Source organism: Hevea brasiliensis, chromosome 3 (genome assembly GCF_030052815.1).
Source record: "Hevea brasiliensis isolate MT/VB/25A 57/8 chromosome 3, ASM3005281v1, whole genome shotgun sequence".
NCBI lineage: Eukaryota > Viridiplantae > Streptophyta > Magnoliopsida > Malpighiales > Euphorbiaceae > Hevea > Hevea brasiliensis.
This window is the reverse complement of record NC_079495.1, coordinates 116,192,272-116,206,736: the sequence shown is the minus strand read 5'-3', so window position 1 is coordinate 116,206,736 and position 14,465 is coordinate 116,192,272. Positions and strand designations below refer to the sequence as shown.

Sequence of the window (14,465 nt, the reverse complement as noted above, 5' to 3'; positions counted from 1 at the left end):
TTCATCAACGTGCAATGTTATCAATTTCATTATTTGTTTCGATTAAATAATTTCATTTTGTGAAAAATATCAAAAAATTAAAATTAAATTAATAAAATTAAAAATTTTAATTTAAACTGAAAATATATATAAAAAATAAACATCTTTTAGTCATTAAAACTTATAAAAATAAAAAAGTATAAAAGTTCAACAAGTTAAAAATTAAAAAAGAAAAATAAGACATATAATAAGTTAAAATAAAAATTTAAAGGTATAACAATTTTTAAATTAATTTAAAAATAAATTTATACAGTAAAATTATATACTATCAAAAAAATAATAATAATAAAGCTGCAAAAACTGAAAACATGTAGATGCATGGCTGAAAATCACCCAATTGCGTTGAACTTTAGTCAAAGGAGTATTTTTCCTGGAAGTTAGAAGTTAAAACTTTCACTATTGAGCTTATAAAAGCTAAAAGATTACCTTCTTCACAAGTTGGTACGTATTGCCTAAAATTTTCCTTTTCTTTTTTTTTTCTTATTAAAAAAATAATTTCCATATATCTTTAGAAAAATTATTGAGTAATATTTATATATATCTAAACAAATTAAAATCCTGATAATTAGAGATAGTCTAATCAGTTTTTATCTACCTTTAAAGTGTTCGAAGTGGAGACATCTCAAGTTTAAATTTATACATCTATATACAAATTTTAAGATAAAAAATTCTTAAATGCAATAGGGTATATAAAATAATTTATATACCTAGTCAATAAAAAAAAATTAAGAAGTCATATTGTATAATGAGGTCCACCATACATTGTAATAGGACCCACCTTTATTTTAGTAATATGTCAATTTGATAGGTGTATGCACCTTGATGTTGGCAAGAAGTAGATAATAGATCACTGGACTATTATGTCTCCATTGAATAAAAAAAAATAATAAAAATAAGGTATTATATTCAAATTTTTTATTCATTTGACTTTAATTTTAATGCAAACATGAGAATTCATAATTTTAAAAATAATTTTAAATATTTCACTTATCAATATGGTGAGAATTTTTAATTTTATAATAAAAATAATTATGACTCATTAAATCTTTTCTAAAAGGAAAAAAAAAATAATATAACCATGACTGAGAATTAATAATAATTGTGTATATTTAAAGACATAAGAGATTATAAATTAGGAAAAATGGGAATTTGATAAATAATACAAAGTATTAAATCTTGTAAATTAAACATGATAATGGAAATATCATATGTTCATAGAAATTACACGTTAATGAGAGTTCGATAACGTTCATATCTCCCAGTGGAAGAAATTGGCCCCAATAACTTTAGGAACACGTTAGGGCAACTTTCTTTAAGAACGCGTTAATAAGAGTTCGAGAATGTTCATATCCCATCCGATCATTTCCTTTTCACTGTACTTAACAAGTGATAGACCATATGTATTTTTCTTGTCTCTTTAATAAAATTTCTAGCTTATAAAAGAAACAGGTGATAGGCCATAGCTTCTCTTTGAAGCAGAGGCATGGCATGTTTCTGTATAAAAAGACATACGCGCTTCTATAACTCTCGCTTCAGTTCCTCTTTCATTTCTTGTATGCAATTAATTTTCAGTCTCTCTCTCTCCTTTTGCTTCCCATTTTGTCAAGTAGAATGAAATATTTTGCTGCTTAATTGAGTGACCGAGTGTCTTCTTGTCTTAGCTTCTTCTTCTTCTTCTTGATATCTTACAGATACAGTTTTTTTGCAGGTGCAAATATACATATAGTGACTTGAAAAGATGCAAGCAACATATCCACTTGGAGCATTGATTCGCCCAAACGACAAGGAATTGTTGCAACTTCTGGTGGAGAAAATACTTGGCTATGATGATCCAAGAATCCCTGTGATTAATATCAATGATTGTGAGCCTTGGGAATTACCTCGTAAGTATATCTGCCGAGTGCATTCTTCCCCTTTCCCCATTATCTTTTTAGAGTTACCATGCGTTTGCAGAGTTCTTGGGAGTAGACTCAAGTGATCGCGAGTGGTATTTCTTTCGTCGTCGCCAAGAACGAAACCACAGGACAACCAAGGCTGGATACTATAAAGTTACCGGCAAGGGAATCAAGATTAAGGATAGACAGGAAGAGATTGGTACAAAAACATTCTTGGTTTACTATAAAGGTCGCACTCCTAAGGGGGTCATCACCGGCTGGAAGATGCACGAAATAAATGCAACTTGTTTGCCAGAACACCAGGTATGTATATGTTGCTATTGGATGCAAGAGTTTAATTAAGCCTAATATTTATTAGTTATTTATTGTTCTGTTTCCGTAAATCATTGAATTCTGCACCCTGTTTTGTCTTGCAAATTGTGCAGCGGAGTTTCATTCTGTGTAAATTAATTGATAGGTCAGATAATGAAAGTTATCTGCCAAACTACAATGAAGGTGAACAGGTTTCCAATATGGTTGGCTCTGATTCCTATCAGATGACTAACTATTCAACCTTCAATGCTGGTGAAACAAGCTGGTCTGAAAACCAAGCAACAGATAATGGAATTCCACAACAGGTGAAAAAAAAAGGAGCATGAATTTATGTAGAGCAAAACATGAGAAAAGTATCAGTTATCAAGAACTAATGCTTAATTACCCTTCTTGACTCTTTTTACAGGAAGCTACTGAACTAGCACCATATCCGGAATCATTCCATTGCTGGACTGGGCAGAATTGCACATCAAATAACTGGCTTCTGCCACCAGAAGCAGAGCAAGGTCTCTTCTATGATAATTTTGGCTCTTCCATGTTCCCACCCGAAGCATCCCAGTTCTATGGGAACACCAACTGAGTTTAAGCATATCGATCAACATGGGAAAAAGAGTGATGTTAGAACTAATATGAATGTATAATAAGAGAGATCATCTATGATGATTCATCTCAACTCCAGTGTGTGTTTTATTTTTAGTTTCTTGCTATTTTGCTATCTTCCTTAATGTAAAAGTCTGTATCAGGAACTAATATAGCTTGTTCCACCAAGGCTTCTGTACTTTTGAATTCCATGCTCTGCAGACATTGAATAAAAGTATCTTAGGCACTTTAGCTAATGCGGTCTTGCTTTAGTGGTAAAGGTTGAGACCTTGGAATTTTATCCATTTATTATTTGTATTTTTCACATTCAAATATATTTTGACTTAAGACTAGTTATATTATAATTGAAATAATTGATTTTATAATTATGCACGAATATTATAATGAATATTTAATTTAAAGACTGATGAACTTATTGTTATATAAAAATAAGCTTATAATAGCTGTAAAAAAAATGAAAAATATGAATTGGTTTAGACATGGTGTTAATTACATCAAACCAGAAAAGCCAGGCTTCATCTTATTGAGTCTTAAAAGTAATCTTGAACATATTTCAAAGGTAGTTATGTTTTCCTCCCCGCAGCTTTTCCTCCTTCAACCCTAATAGCTTTTAATTGGTATCTCCAAATTAACGGTGGTTTGGTATAAGGTTGATAAAAGATAATAATAATTATTTTTATAATTTTTAATTTTTTATTAATATTATTCATATATTTAAAGAGATTAAATTAATTTTTTATTTTATTAATAATTATATTTTTTTAAAAATTAAATATTAATATTAAAAATTAAATTAATAATTAACATCTTTAAAAATTAAAATTTATAAAAATAATATTTAACATTTTATTTTTTCACTTCCTACCAAAGGAAGAGCTTACATTTGCCAATACATGGTATGTTGAAATCACTCAGTCGCGTCATTAAGTCTTTTGCTTGAAACCCAAGAAAGTAAGAAACCGTCGAAACCATCCCTCATTCGCTACACTGGAATGATTTCGACCTGCAAATGAGGGTTTTTGGGACCCAGTGACTGTGAGTACTGTAGGTAGCCAGGTGCAAGTTGCTTTTACGATGCTTCCAATCCACTAGTTCAGTCAGTCTTTGCCTTTATTTTTCTTAGTCATTCTTATTTAGATTCTCACAAGGATCAATACACCGAAAGGTAAATTTTACATATAAAATTAAGGAAATTTTGATTTTAAAAATAAAATTACTACCTTGTCATTATTAATATTTAAGTTCCTATATTTTAAAAATTAAAATATTTAGTTTTTTTTTTTTACTTTTACTTCTATCACACACTTTGAGTTTAGTATTTTAAAAAAAATTATTTAATCTTTAAAATATTATAATTATTTATAATTTCATCCTTAATTTTGTAATTATTTACAACTTCATTCCTTAATTTTTTTATTTATTTTTCCCATTTTATCTCTCTCAAAAAAGATAAAGAGATAAAGAGAGCAAAACAAAAAAAAGAAAGAGATGAAAGATGGAATTGAGGAATGAAATTATATCTAATTATAAAATTAAGGGACAAAACTATAAATAACTGTAATATATAAAAATTAAATAATAATTTATCTTCAAATATTAATGGCAAAATATACGGAATGACATAAGTGTGTGATGAAAGTAAAATCAAAGACTAAATTATTTAATTTTTAAAATATAAATATTTAAATATTAATAATAAGAAAAATTTAGGGACTAAATAGTAATATATCCTATGATTAATCGATTCCACGCAGAACAGACTCAGCAAATTACTCTAGCCAATCAGAAGTTGGGACACGGTTTAAGTGCATTTTATTCCACAGGCCTTCCTCAGCTCCCCCCGATAAGGAACAGACTCCGGATTGTGTCTCTAGCCACACAGAGCCCGCAAGTTTCTTAATTATAGACCCCAGCTGCAAAATAAAGCATTTGTTCTCTCCGTTTGGGAGCCAGACCTCCTGATTAATTTCTGTTTTAGGAAGAGGAATGAAATATATGCTTCTTATCGAGTGAGCGATTCTTTCTCCATTCTATACTATTAATTCTTGTTGCCGTAGCATCTTGCATTTTCTCAAATTTAATCCATTTCTTGCAGATATAAACAGGGTGACTAAGATGATGACAAGCACTATATCTCCTTCAGAATCAGCACAAGATGTTGGAGCAGGATTCCGTCCCAAGGAGAAGGAATTGGTGAATTATTTTCTCAAGCAGAAATTGCTTGGTCATGATCACCAAGTCCGTAGAATCCCTGAACTTGACGTCTACAAGCTTGAGCCCTGGGATTTACCCCGTAAGTTCTTATTTACATGATCACTTGCGTGTCTGCTTTAATTTGATCTCTCTCCATCTCCTAATTTTAAAGCTGTTTTGAGCATGTAGAGTATTCGGGAGCGAACTCGAGTGATGAAGAATGGTATTTCTTTCATCGTTGCCGTACCGGACGGCCTAGCAGGACAACAAAAGTTGGATACTGGAAAAACACTGGTAGAAAAAGCAAAATTAGAGACGAACAGGAAGAGATTGGTACAAAAAGAATTTTTGTTTTCTATATAGGCCGTACTCCTAGAGGGGAAAGAACAGGGTGGATCATCCATGAATACACTGCAGCTTTTAATTTACCTAACCAGGTAAACTATATTCTCTTCATTTTTCAGTCTACAAATTCATTTTTTTTGTCTTCTCTTGTTTTTCTAGATCAATCATCTCCTATCATTTTGTCTTTCCTTCTTCTGTAGAGGGCTTTCGTTCTTTGTAAACTATTTAAAAAACGTATGCCGGTCACTGGTGAAGTTGAACCTAGTCGCAAAATGGCTGCTTGTAATCTTGAAAATCAGAATTCTTATCAGAAGACTAATAATTCAGCCTTCGATGAAGGCGAAACAAGCCAGCTTATGACTTTTGAAAATCAAGCAACAGAGTTTGCAATTCAAGAAGAGGTGAGGAAAGAACTACTAGCCTTGTGGGGTATAATTTAATGCGACATGGGACCTGCATCAATCATCTGGAGCTAATGCTTACTTTTCTCTGAATATCTACAGGCACATTCTCAACCGATACCTCATCTGGGATCGTTTTACGGCTGTAATGAACAGAATCACAGACTTAACTCTGCTCTGAATTCACCTATGCGAGACTTCACTTGTGATGATCTTCGGGACTTCTCATTTGATGCCTGAAGGTTTCTTCTACGGGCTTGAACGTCGGTGTCATTAACTTCCCATTTCCTGGTTTATTCTGGAGTATAATATTACAACTACTGAGCTTAACTGCAGCATTTGAGGGCATTCAGTGACTTTAATTCTGCAGGAGACGCACAATTCGGTTCCTTCCACCGCATACTGATAGGCCCATGGATCATCAATCCATGATAGGAGTATGAGTAGAGAGTAATGTTATAATTAGTCTATAAAGAGTTCGTGTCTATGATTTTTATGGCAACTGAAGTGTGTGTGTGTGTGTGTGCCAGTTGCCTTTTTATTATTTTTACTTCGATGGATTGTTAGTAAAGCATGCAACCTAATAGTTTGTCTAAACAAGCTATATTGTTCCTCCATATCCTGAGTACTGAATATGTTGAAGTTTCCTACTAGTTGTTTTCTACATTTGAATTTCATGGTAGCAGGGACAAACAGCTATAAACCCCTTTAGAAAATGTTTGTGATGGTTTGTCATCAAGAGTTCAAAAACTTCTCACTTTTAAGTACTAGAATTATGGTGATCAAACTACCGGCATGTTATATCTACTTGTGCCAAGTCTAGGAAGCAAGATTAAGGATGGACAGGAAGAGATTGGTACAAAAACATTCTTGGTTTACTGTATAGGTCGCACTCCTAATGGGGTCATCAGCAGCTGGAAGATGCGCGAAATAAACGCAACTTCTTTGCCAGAAAACCAGGTATGAATATGTTGCTCTTGGATGCAAGAATTTAATGAAGCCTAATATTTATTAATTATTATTCTTTTGTTTCTGTAAATCATTGAATTCTTCATCCTGTTTTGTCTTGCAAATTGTGCAGCGGAGTTTCATTCTGTGTAAATTAATTGATAGGTCAGATAATGAAAGTTATAAATTAATTGATAGGTCAGATAATGAAGGTTATCTGCCAAACTACAATGAAGGTGAACAAGCTTACAATATGGCTTGCTCTGATTCCTATCAGATGACTAAGTATTCAAGCTTCAATGCTGGTGAAACAAGCTGGTCTGAAAACCAAGCAACATATAATGGAATTCTACAAACAGGTGAAAAAAAGGGGAGATACTGAACTAGCAAATATGGGAAAAGTATCTGTTATCAAGAACTAATACTTAATTACCCTTCTGTGATTCTTTTTACAGGAAGCTACTGAGCTAGCACCATATCCGGAATCATTCCATGGCTGGACTGGGCAGAATTGCATATCAAGTAACTGGCCTGTGCCACCTGAAGCAGAGCAAGGCCAAAGGCTTCTGTACTTACGAATTCCATATCAGGAACTCATATAGCTTGTTCCACCAAGGCTTCTGTACTTACGAATTCCATGCTCTCCAGACATTGAATAAAAGTATCTTAGGCACTTTAGCTAATGCGGTCTTGCTTTAGTGGTAAAGGGTGACGCCTTGGAATCGGGGTTTTTTACCAAATGGTACAGTAAAAATAAAAATATATCAGAAAATGGTGGGTTTAAAGCTATTATCAAAATTCGGTTAATTATATTGATATGAAAGAAAAGAAGATAGGACACCAATTATAATAACGATTTGAGCTTCGCATTTAAATTTTAAAAATAAAAAAACGCTGGATAAGTAGCGGATAACTTTTTGTTTTAATTTTTTTTAATATTTTATTTTATATTTTAAATAAAATATAAATATTATTTTAATAATTAATATTATAATAATTAATATTATATATTATAATATTTTTATTATAAAAAATTATTTTTTAATTTAAAATTAAATTAAATTTTAATTAAATAAAAAATTAAAATATAAAATATTATTATAATAAAATAATTAAAAAAATTAAATGAAAAGCTGAACCTTAGCAACGTCTAACTTTTTATTTAATTTTTTAATTATTTTATTTTTATATTTTAAATAAAATATAAATATTATTTTAATAAATAATATTATAATAATTAATATTATATATTATAATATTTTTATTATAAAAGATTATTTTTTAATTTAAGATTAAATTAAATTTTAACTAAATAAAAAATTAAAATATAAAATGTTATTATAATAAAATAATTAAAAAAATTAAATGAAAAGCTGAACCTTAACAACGTCCAACTTTTTATTTAATTTTTTAATTATTTTATTTTTATATTTTAAATAAAATATAAATATTATTTTAATCAATAATATTATAATAATTAATATTATATATTATAATATTTTTGTTATAAAAAATTATTTTTTAATTTAAGATTAAATTAAATTTTAACTAAATAAAAAATTAAAATATAAAATATTATTATAATAAAATAATTAAAAATTAAAAAAAAAATCTGGACGCTATTTAAAGTAGCATCCAGATTTTATTTTTAATTTTTTAATTATTTTATTTTATATTTTAAATAAAATATAAATATTATTTTAATAATTAATAGTATAATAATTAAAATTGTATATTATAATTTTTTATTATAAAAAATTATTTTTCAATTTAAAATTAAATTTTAATTAAATAAAAAATTTAAATATAAAATATTATTATAATAAAATAATTAAACTAAAAAAATCAATTATTTTTAATTTAAAATTAAATTTTAATTAAATAAAATTTTTTTATTTAATTAAAATTTAATTTAATTTTAAATTAAAAAATAATTTATTTTAATAAAAATATTATAATATACAATATTAACTATTATAATATTATTTATTAAAATAATATTTATATTTTATTTAAAATAATATTTATATTTTATTTAAAATATAAAAATAAAATAATTAAAAAATTAAATAAAAAGATGGACGCTACTATAGTAGCTTTCAGCTTTTCATTTAATTTTTTTAATTATTTTATTATAATAATATTTTATATTTTAATTTTTTATTTAATTAAAATTTAATTTAATTTTAAATTAAAATTTAATTTTTTATAATAAAAATATTATAATATATAATATTAATTATTATAATATTATTTATTAAAAAAATATTTATATTTTATTTAAAATATAAAATAAAATATTAAAAAGAAATTAAAACAAATGCTGGACGCTACTGTAAATAGCGTTTAATTTTCTTTTTATTTTTAAAATTTGAACGTTATTTATAATAGCGTAAACGCTGTTATAATTAGTGTCTCGCCCTCTTTTCTTCCACATTAGTATAATTCATCATGTTTTGATAATTAACTTCAAACCCACCCTTTTTTTATATATTTTTATTTTCATTGTACCCCTTTGATAAAAAAAACCCCTATCAAGCTTCAATAGGTGCTTGCTAGACCTCTCATAAATGTTAATACAGTGTTTAAAACACACTCTTACTCATTACAATAGAATCTAAAAGAAGAGATGAGTAGATATGCTAATGAAAAGCAATAAAAAACAAGTGAAAGCACTTTGAATGAAACCTTTAAATGACTTCAAAGAGTTAGGAACACAATAGAAACTTTCATTAAGTACAAAATGGCCGAGAGTAAGTGTATTTATAGTCTCAAACTATTTTCTAACCGTTTGAAAACTCATTGGAAAGTTATAAATTTCAATTTTAAGAAACCAGTTGTTATTTTATCATTTTCTGTAATACTGTGCAGACTTGAGTCAATTAGTATACCAAGAATAGTAGCAAATCAGTTACCAAACCTATAAACCTTTTTTGCTCAAGTTTGAAAGATTAAAAGTTTCGCACTAGATCATAATAAAATACTTTTAAGCTAATCGAAACTTAAAAACAAGTTCTAAAAACTTAGGATAAAAGTTTGAGGGATTAAAAGTTAATTTCATTGGCTCTACTCCTCAATTCTTTTCACAAATAATCTTAAAATACTTAAACTATAATCTAAATTATATACCTTCATTTTAATCTTCAATGTAACTTGGAAGGTAGCTTTTTCTTTATTGTCATTCTTGTTTTTCATTCATCTTGAGTTATCTTAGGATGTCATCTTTCTTTAAAGCACAATTTTACCAATTCATGAATCTTTTTTTTTTAATCCTTAGGAAGATATATCACAATAATTAAAGAAAAGTTTATTTGATTCTGATTGAGTTTTGCTATCATCAAAATCCATGGTCCTTTGAGCTCATGGGGTCAACAATCTCCCTATTTTTAATGATGACAAAACTCAATTGAATCAACAAATAAGAATTAAAAGTGTCTAAGTATATGAGTACATATGTGGGAATAGCTCCCCCCATATGTATGCACACATATCAACACATACTAAAAATTATGCATAACACTTCATATACAATAACTCCCCCTTAGTAATTTCAATGAAATATTCATAAACATTTTAGCCACAAATGATTTCAAGCAAGGACATCAAAAATTAAGTACATAATATATTATTTACAATAGTATCCACAGATAAGAATTTCTAGAAATTCATAAACATCATGATTTTCATTCTAAACTGATCATCAACAAAATAAAGTCAATCCATTCATCAATCCATGGATCCACACAATAATCATCAAAATATCCAACAAAATAAAGTCATCCACTTCTCCCCCATTTTGTCACCATCAAAAAGACATAGGAGAAAGGATTCATACATATAAGCATAAATATAGATACTATTCAAGTGCAACTGTCCAAATAGAAAATTAACACATAGGATAGCAAACTAAACATAGTTCAAATAGCTAAAATTAGCAAACATACTAACAAACTAAAGACTGACTGTCAAACATGCACAAAATAAGAATAGTAGGAAATGACCTAGCACATCAGTCCTATCCCTGTAACCTAGAGCTCCTCCTAGTTAGCTTTGGTTTGTTTGCAGTCACCTTCTTCCTTTTCTTCTTGACAGGCTTATCACTCAAGGTTTTCAAAATCTCAGCAGCTATGGTAGCACTTGGGGTCAAAGGAACAAGAGTACCAAGCACTAATTCAGTGGCTGTTGGAGCCTCAAAAGTTGCTATTGTTTGTTGTTTGCCAAATTTAGCCTCTTTGCCAGATGCTTTGCCAATATGTGCTTGCTATTTGCTTTGTCATTCCTTTTTAGCAGTTTTTTTTTTTTACTTTTACTAACAAGTGCAATAAGAGCAGGAGTGTGTTATTCCTTTGCAGCATTAGAACCAAACTCACTCTCTTCACCTCCACTGCCTCCTTGGTTGCCACCTTGAGATGCATTATCATCACCATCAAAATTAGTCTTTTCCTCAACAGTTTTCACTTTCTCACTTTCTGTTTTAGCTTTTTCCTCTTCTCCCTCTTTTTTTTCACTCCCAACTTCCTTTTCTTTTTTAGAAACTCTAGCACCTTCTTTACTTGTTTCCCCAGCTTCTTTACTTGTAATACCTAGATAAGCCTGGATTTTGGTTAAGTCTTTCATAACTTTATGCATCATTAATAGAAAACCATTAACTTTAGACTCAAGAGCATCTATGATAATATGCTGATATAAGCAAAATTGTTTTTGCTCTTCAAACTCAAGTTTAGAAACTTACCTCAAATTATTAAGCTTTTCCAAAATCCTTTCAACATCATAGGCATCACTTCTACTAACTTTTGAGCTGGTCCCTTTTTCAAATCTCATTTTCCTTCCATCATCATCTTTTTGTAGACTTGTAATTGGAATCATATTGGTTCTGCATCTTTCATTCTCCAGAGGATTGTCAAAAATCCCTAAATAATCTATTTAGGAGATATGCATATGGGAGTTTGGAAGGAGGTTTCCACTTCATGATTTGCTTTAACATGAAATAAGCAAAATTGAATTCTATTTCATTCACAATGTGTCAAATGATGCATAAATCAAGGGTACTCAAGTAGTTAGGGCTGCTAGTTCTAGGATTTAGGACATAGATGACAAAATTGTGTAAGATTTTTATATGCTGATGGGCATGGGTAATATTGGCTTTATCCTTAACTTCTCCATTAAACACCTCATCTTCAAAATCTCTTTTGTTAAATCCACTAACTTGAAATACTTCTTTTTGGGAACTCACTCGATTGCCACTATTGGGAATCCCTAAAGCATTGGCTAATCTTGCCACAATCACTTTATATACTTTCCCTTTCACTCTTACTTTAAAGAAGTCATCATTTTTGGCATCTCTAATTCTCAAGTTCCTAAAAAACTCTTGGACCATGTCCACATAAACTCTTTCAAAACTAGAACATAACTTATCCCATTTCTGATATTGAAACAAAGACTCTAAAAGGATAGAAACCTCACTAAAACCAGGTCAATGATTATACCTTGGCTCATGATATGCCCATTCCATAAGCATAGCAAGGGCTTTGGAGACTTTGGCCTTTTTAGTACTCTTTTCTTCAGTAGATTCACTAGCGCTTTTCTTTGGCTGAGAATTAGCCTTTCCAATGATTAAGGGCTTCTCTTTCTGTGCTGGTGGAGGAGGTGAGGAATACTGTCACTGTCCGAATCTAAAGACAGAGCATACTGAATAACCTTTGCTTTTCCCTTTGACTGAGCCATTATCAAACCAGGAGCTTTAGGCAACAGAAAAGAACACTGCTAGGGTTTTAACAAAAAATCAACCAGCAATATAAATACCCAAGCCCAACAAAGGTTAAAAATATTTAAAGAGAATCATGGGTAAAGTTCATATATTACGCAAGTAGTGTTTATTCAAAAATTGATTTAAAAAATAACTTTGCGTAACACAACGGAAGTACAAAAAAAAACCCAGATTATAACTTAAAACACAGACCCATTAAGAATCAGAAATACAATACGTATCTTTCCAAATTTTCAAAAGAATAGAGAAAATATTCAATGGGAAATTTGGGTTTTCAAAGATAAAGGCAATAGCAATAGCAATTTTTGAAAGATTGACATATTGCATAGGCTATTTGCATGAGAAAGATCAAAATAGAGAAAACCATCAACAATCAGTTAAGAAAAATAGAAAATACAGCAAGTAGATTGAAAATTTGTGAGAACCACAGCAATCGCAGATTTGAAAATATACTTGTAATTTCTGAACTGATGTAAACAGATAAGAGATGACGAAAATACTTCAGCTCTTAAAAAACTTAACTCGCGAGGTACCATTTGGCTATGAAATTTTTCAAAAATGGCGAGATTAAGTGCAAAATAAGAACATACAGGTGAGAATAATTTGGGGTTTCAAGTTTAGTAAAGTGCGATGGAAGAATATAAGTTTGTTGCAAAAAGAATGGGCTTCATCAGTTTTGAGAGAGAGAAAATGGTGATGGCTGAAAGTAGCATGAATGAAGAGATTAAGTGAGAGAGAGAAAAGAAAATAATAGGCTAGGGTTTTATTTTGATAGTGTAACACCCCTCACCCGACTACAGTGTAGCCGAGCAAGGCGTGCTACAATCGGTGCAGGAGCACCTTAACTTATCTTACTTTATTTCTTTAATAATTTTGAATTCATTTAATTTAATATCAATTATTTTTTTTTTATGGAGAAACTAGTAGAGTTTCCCCTATTTTATTATCGTTTGGCGTATTTCAATATTCACCTGTTTGAAATTAAATTCAACAATATTTCTAAAATAAAATCTTATCCATGCTAATCATAATTATCTCATATTTCAAATCTCATCCATACATTTCAATTTCATAATCATTTCCATTCATACTCAATTCATATGTAAACATTCTCAAATTACATAAGCAAAATTTTCAAATTTCCTTAATTTACATAATTTACAAAATAATTACAAAATTTCATAATTTACATCATAATACAATATCTAGCATTTTATACAGAATACAAAATAGGATCTATATGGGCCCTCTCTACAAGCATTGATGAGCAGCTGACAACCTAGAATACTTCAGATACTTACGAAGATCAAAAAACTCAAAATTCCGATCAAGCGTCCATTGGGTTCTAGCCTCGGTACTGCCTTGAAGGAAACAATTCCATCGCGCTAAGCATTCTTTGCTTAGTGGTGCAATAATATAACAAGGAAATAATATACAAATAAAGATAGAAATAAAACATAATTCAAATAATTAAGATTTATTTATACTTCACATGCGGTTTCTAAAATTTAATATGTTTTATCCTAATTTAGTCTTCTTTGAAAGTGTTTATTTGCCAATGTACAGTAATAATATACAAAGAAAAATGATTTGAAAATAATAAATTTATGCTTATATTGTTATATAAGCACATTTGCAATATTTATTTATGTTATAATTTTCTTTGCTAATCTTTTAGCATTTTCTCTATACTTGCTAGGTTGTCTCAGATTATTTCATAATAAGTAAATTTTGATATATGTCCAGTTCATTTTGATTCTTTCTAATAAATAACTATCCTAATTTATTTTAGGTCATCTTACTCGTTTATTTTATTTAATTTCTAATATTTTTAATTGCTAATATTCTTAACTTATCTCAATAAATTTCACTGCCTAAGTAACCTATGACAGGCTAACTAAACTGGATAAGGGGTCGTTGGCAATGGACACCGCGGTGCCTCGGGCCGTCATACCATGGGACGCA

General features: G+C 29.4%; 3 protein-coding genes across 4 annotated transcripts; all 3 read left to right on the top strand.

Moving 5' to 3' along the window:
• Positions 1–1,540: 1,540 nt before the first annotated feature.
• LOC110660837 (NAC domain-containing protein 69) lies at positions 1,541–3,182 on the top strand. 2 transcript variants are annotated; one of them, XM_021819271.2, is made up of 5 exons: positions 1,541–1,592; positions 1,748–1,922; positions 1,993–2,237; positions 2,360–2,551; positions 2,653–3,182. In XM_021819271.2, the coding sequence occupies exons 2-5, from the start codon at positions 1,778–1,780 to the stop codon at positions 2,824–2,826; spliced, it is 756 nt and encodes a 251-aa protein (XP_021674963.2). In that variant the 5' UTR covers positions 1,541–1,592; positions 1,748–1,777; the 3' UTR covers positions 2,827–3,182. The 2 variants fall into 2 exon arrangements, with proteins under 2 accessions (XP_021674963.2, XP_021674962.2); XM_021819270.2 differs by having other exon boundaries at positions 1,575–1,922.
• A 1,525-nt stretch (positions 3,183–4,707) lies between these two features.
• Positions 4,708–7,416, top strand: LOC110660824 (NAC domain-containing protein 62). Its single transcript, XM_058144697.1, has 5 exons — positions 4,708–4,855; positions 4,942–5,139; positions 5,229–5,476; positions 5,585–5,785; positions 5,888–7,416. The coding sequence occupies exons 2-5, from the start codon at positions 4,962–4,964 to the stop codon at positions 6,023–6,025; spliced, it is 765 nt and encodes a 254-aa protein (XP_058000680.1). The 5' UTR covers positions 4,708–4,855; positions 4,942–4,961; the 3' UTR covers positions 6,026–7,416.
• LOC131178468 (NAC domain-containing protein 69-like) lies at positions 6,581–7,199 on the top strand. Its single transcript, XM_058143431.1, has 3 exons — positions 6,581–6,745; positions 6,867–7,092; positions 7,189–7,199. Exons 1-3 carry the CDS (start codon positions 6,581–6,583, stop codon positions 7,197–7,199), a joined length of 402 nt encoding a protein of 133 aa, XP_057999414.1.
• Positions 7,417–14,465: the final 7,049 nt, after the last annotated feature.

Coding starts and splice junctions, on each gene's coding strand:
- LOC110660837 (XM_021819271.2), top strand. CDS start 1,778: ATGCAAGCAACATATCCACTTGGAGCATTGATTCGCCCAAACGACAAG. Junction 2,238..2,359: donor CTTGTTTGCCAGAACACCAG/GTATGTATATGT, acceptor CAAATTGTGCAG/CGGAGTTTCATTCTGTGTAA. Junction 2,552..2,652: donor ATAATGGAATTCCACAACAG/GTGAAAAAAAAA, acceptor CTCTTTTTACAG/GAAGCTACTGAACTAGCACC.
- LOC110660824 (XM_058144697.1), top strand. CDS start 4,962: ATGATGACAAGCACTATATCTCCTTCAGAATCAGCACAAGATGTTGGA. Junction 5,140..5,228: donor TGAGCCCTGGGATTTACCCC/GTAAGTTCTTAT, acceptor TTGAGCATGTAG/AGTATTCGGGAGCGAACTCG. Junction 5,786..5,887: donor AGTTTGCAATTCAAGAAGAG/GTGAGGAAAGAA, acceptor GAATATCTACAG/GCACATTCTCAACCGATACC.
- LOC131178468 (XM_058143431.1), top strand. CDS start 6,581: ATGTTATATCTACTTGTGCCAAGTCTAGGAAGCAAGATTAAGGATGGA. Junction 6,746..6,866: donor CTTCTTTGCCAGAAAACCAG/GTATGAATATGT, acceptor CAAATTGTGCAG/CGGAGTTTCATTCTGTGTAA.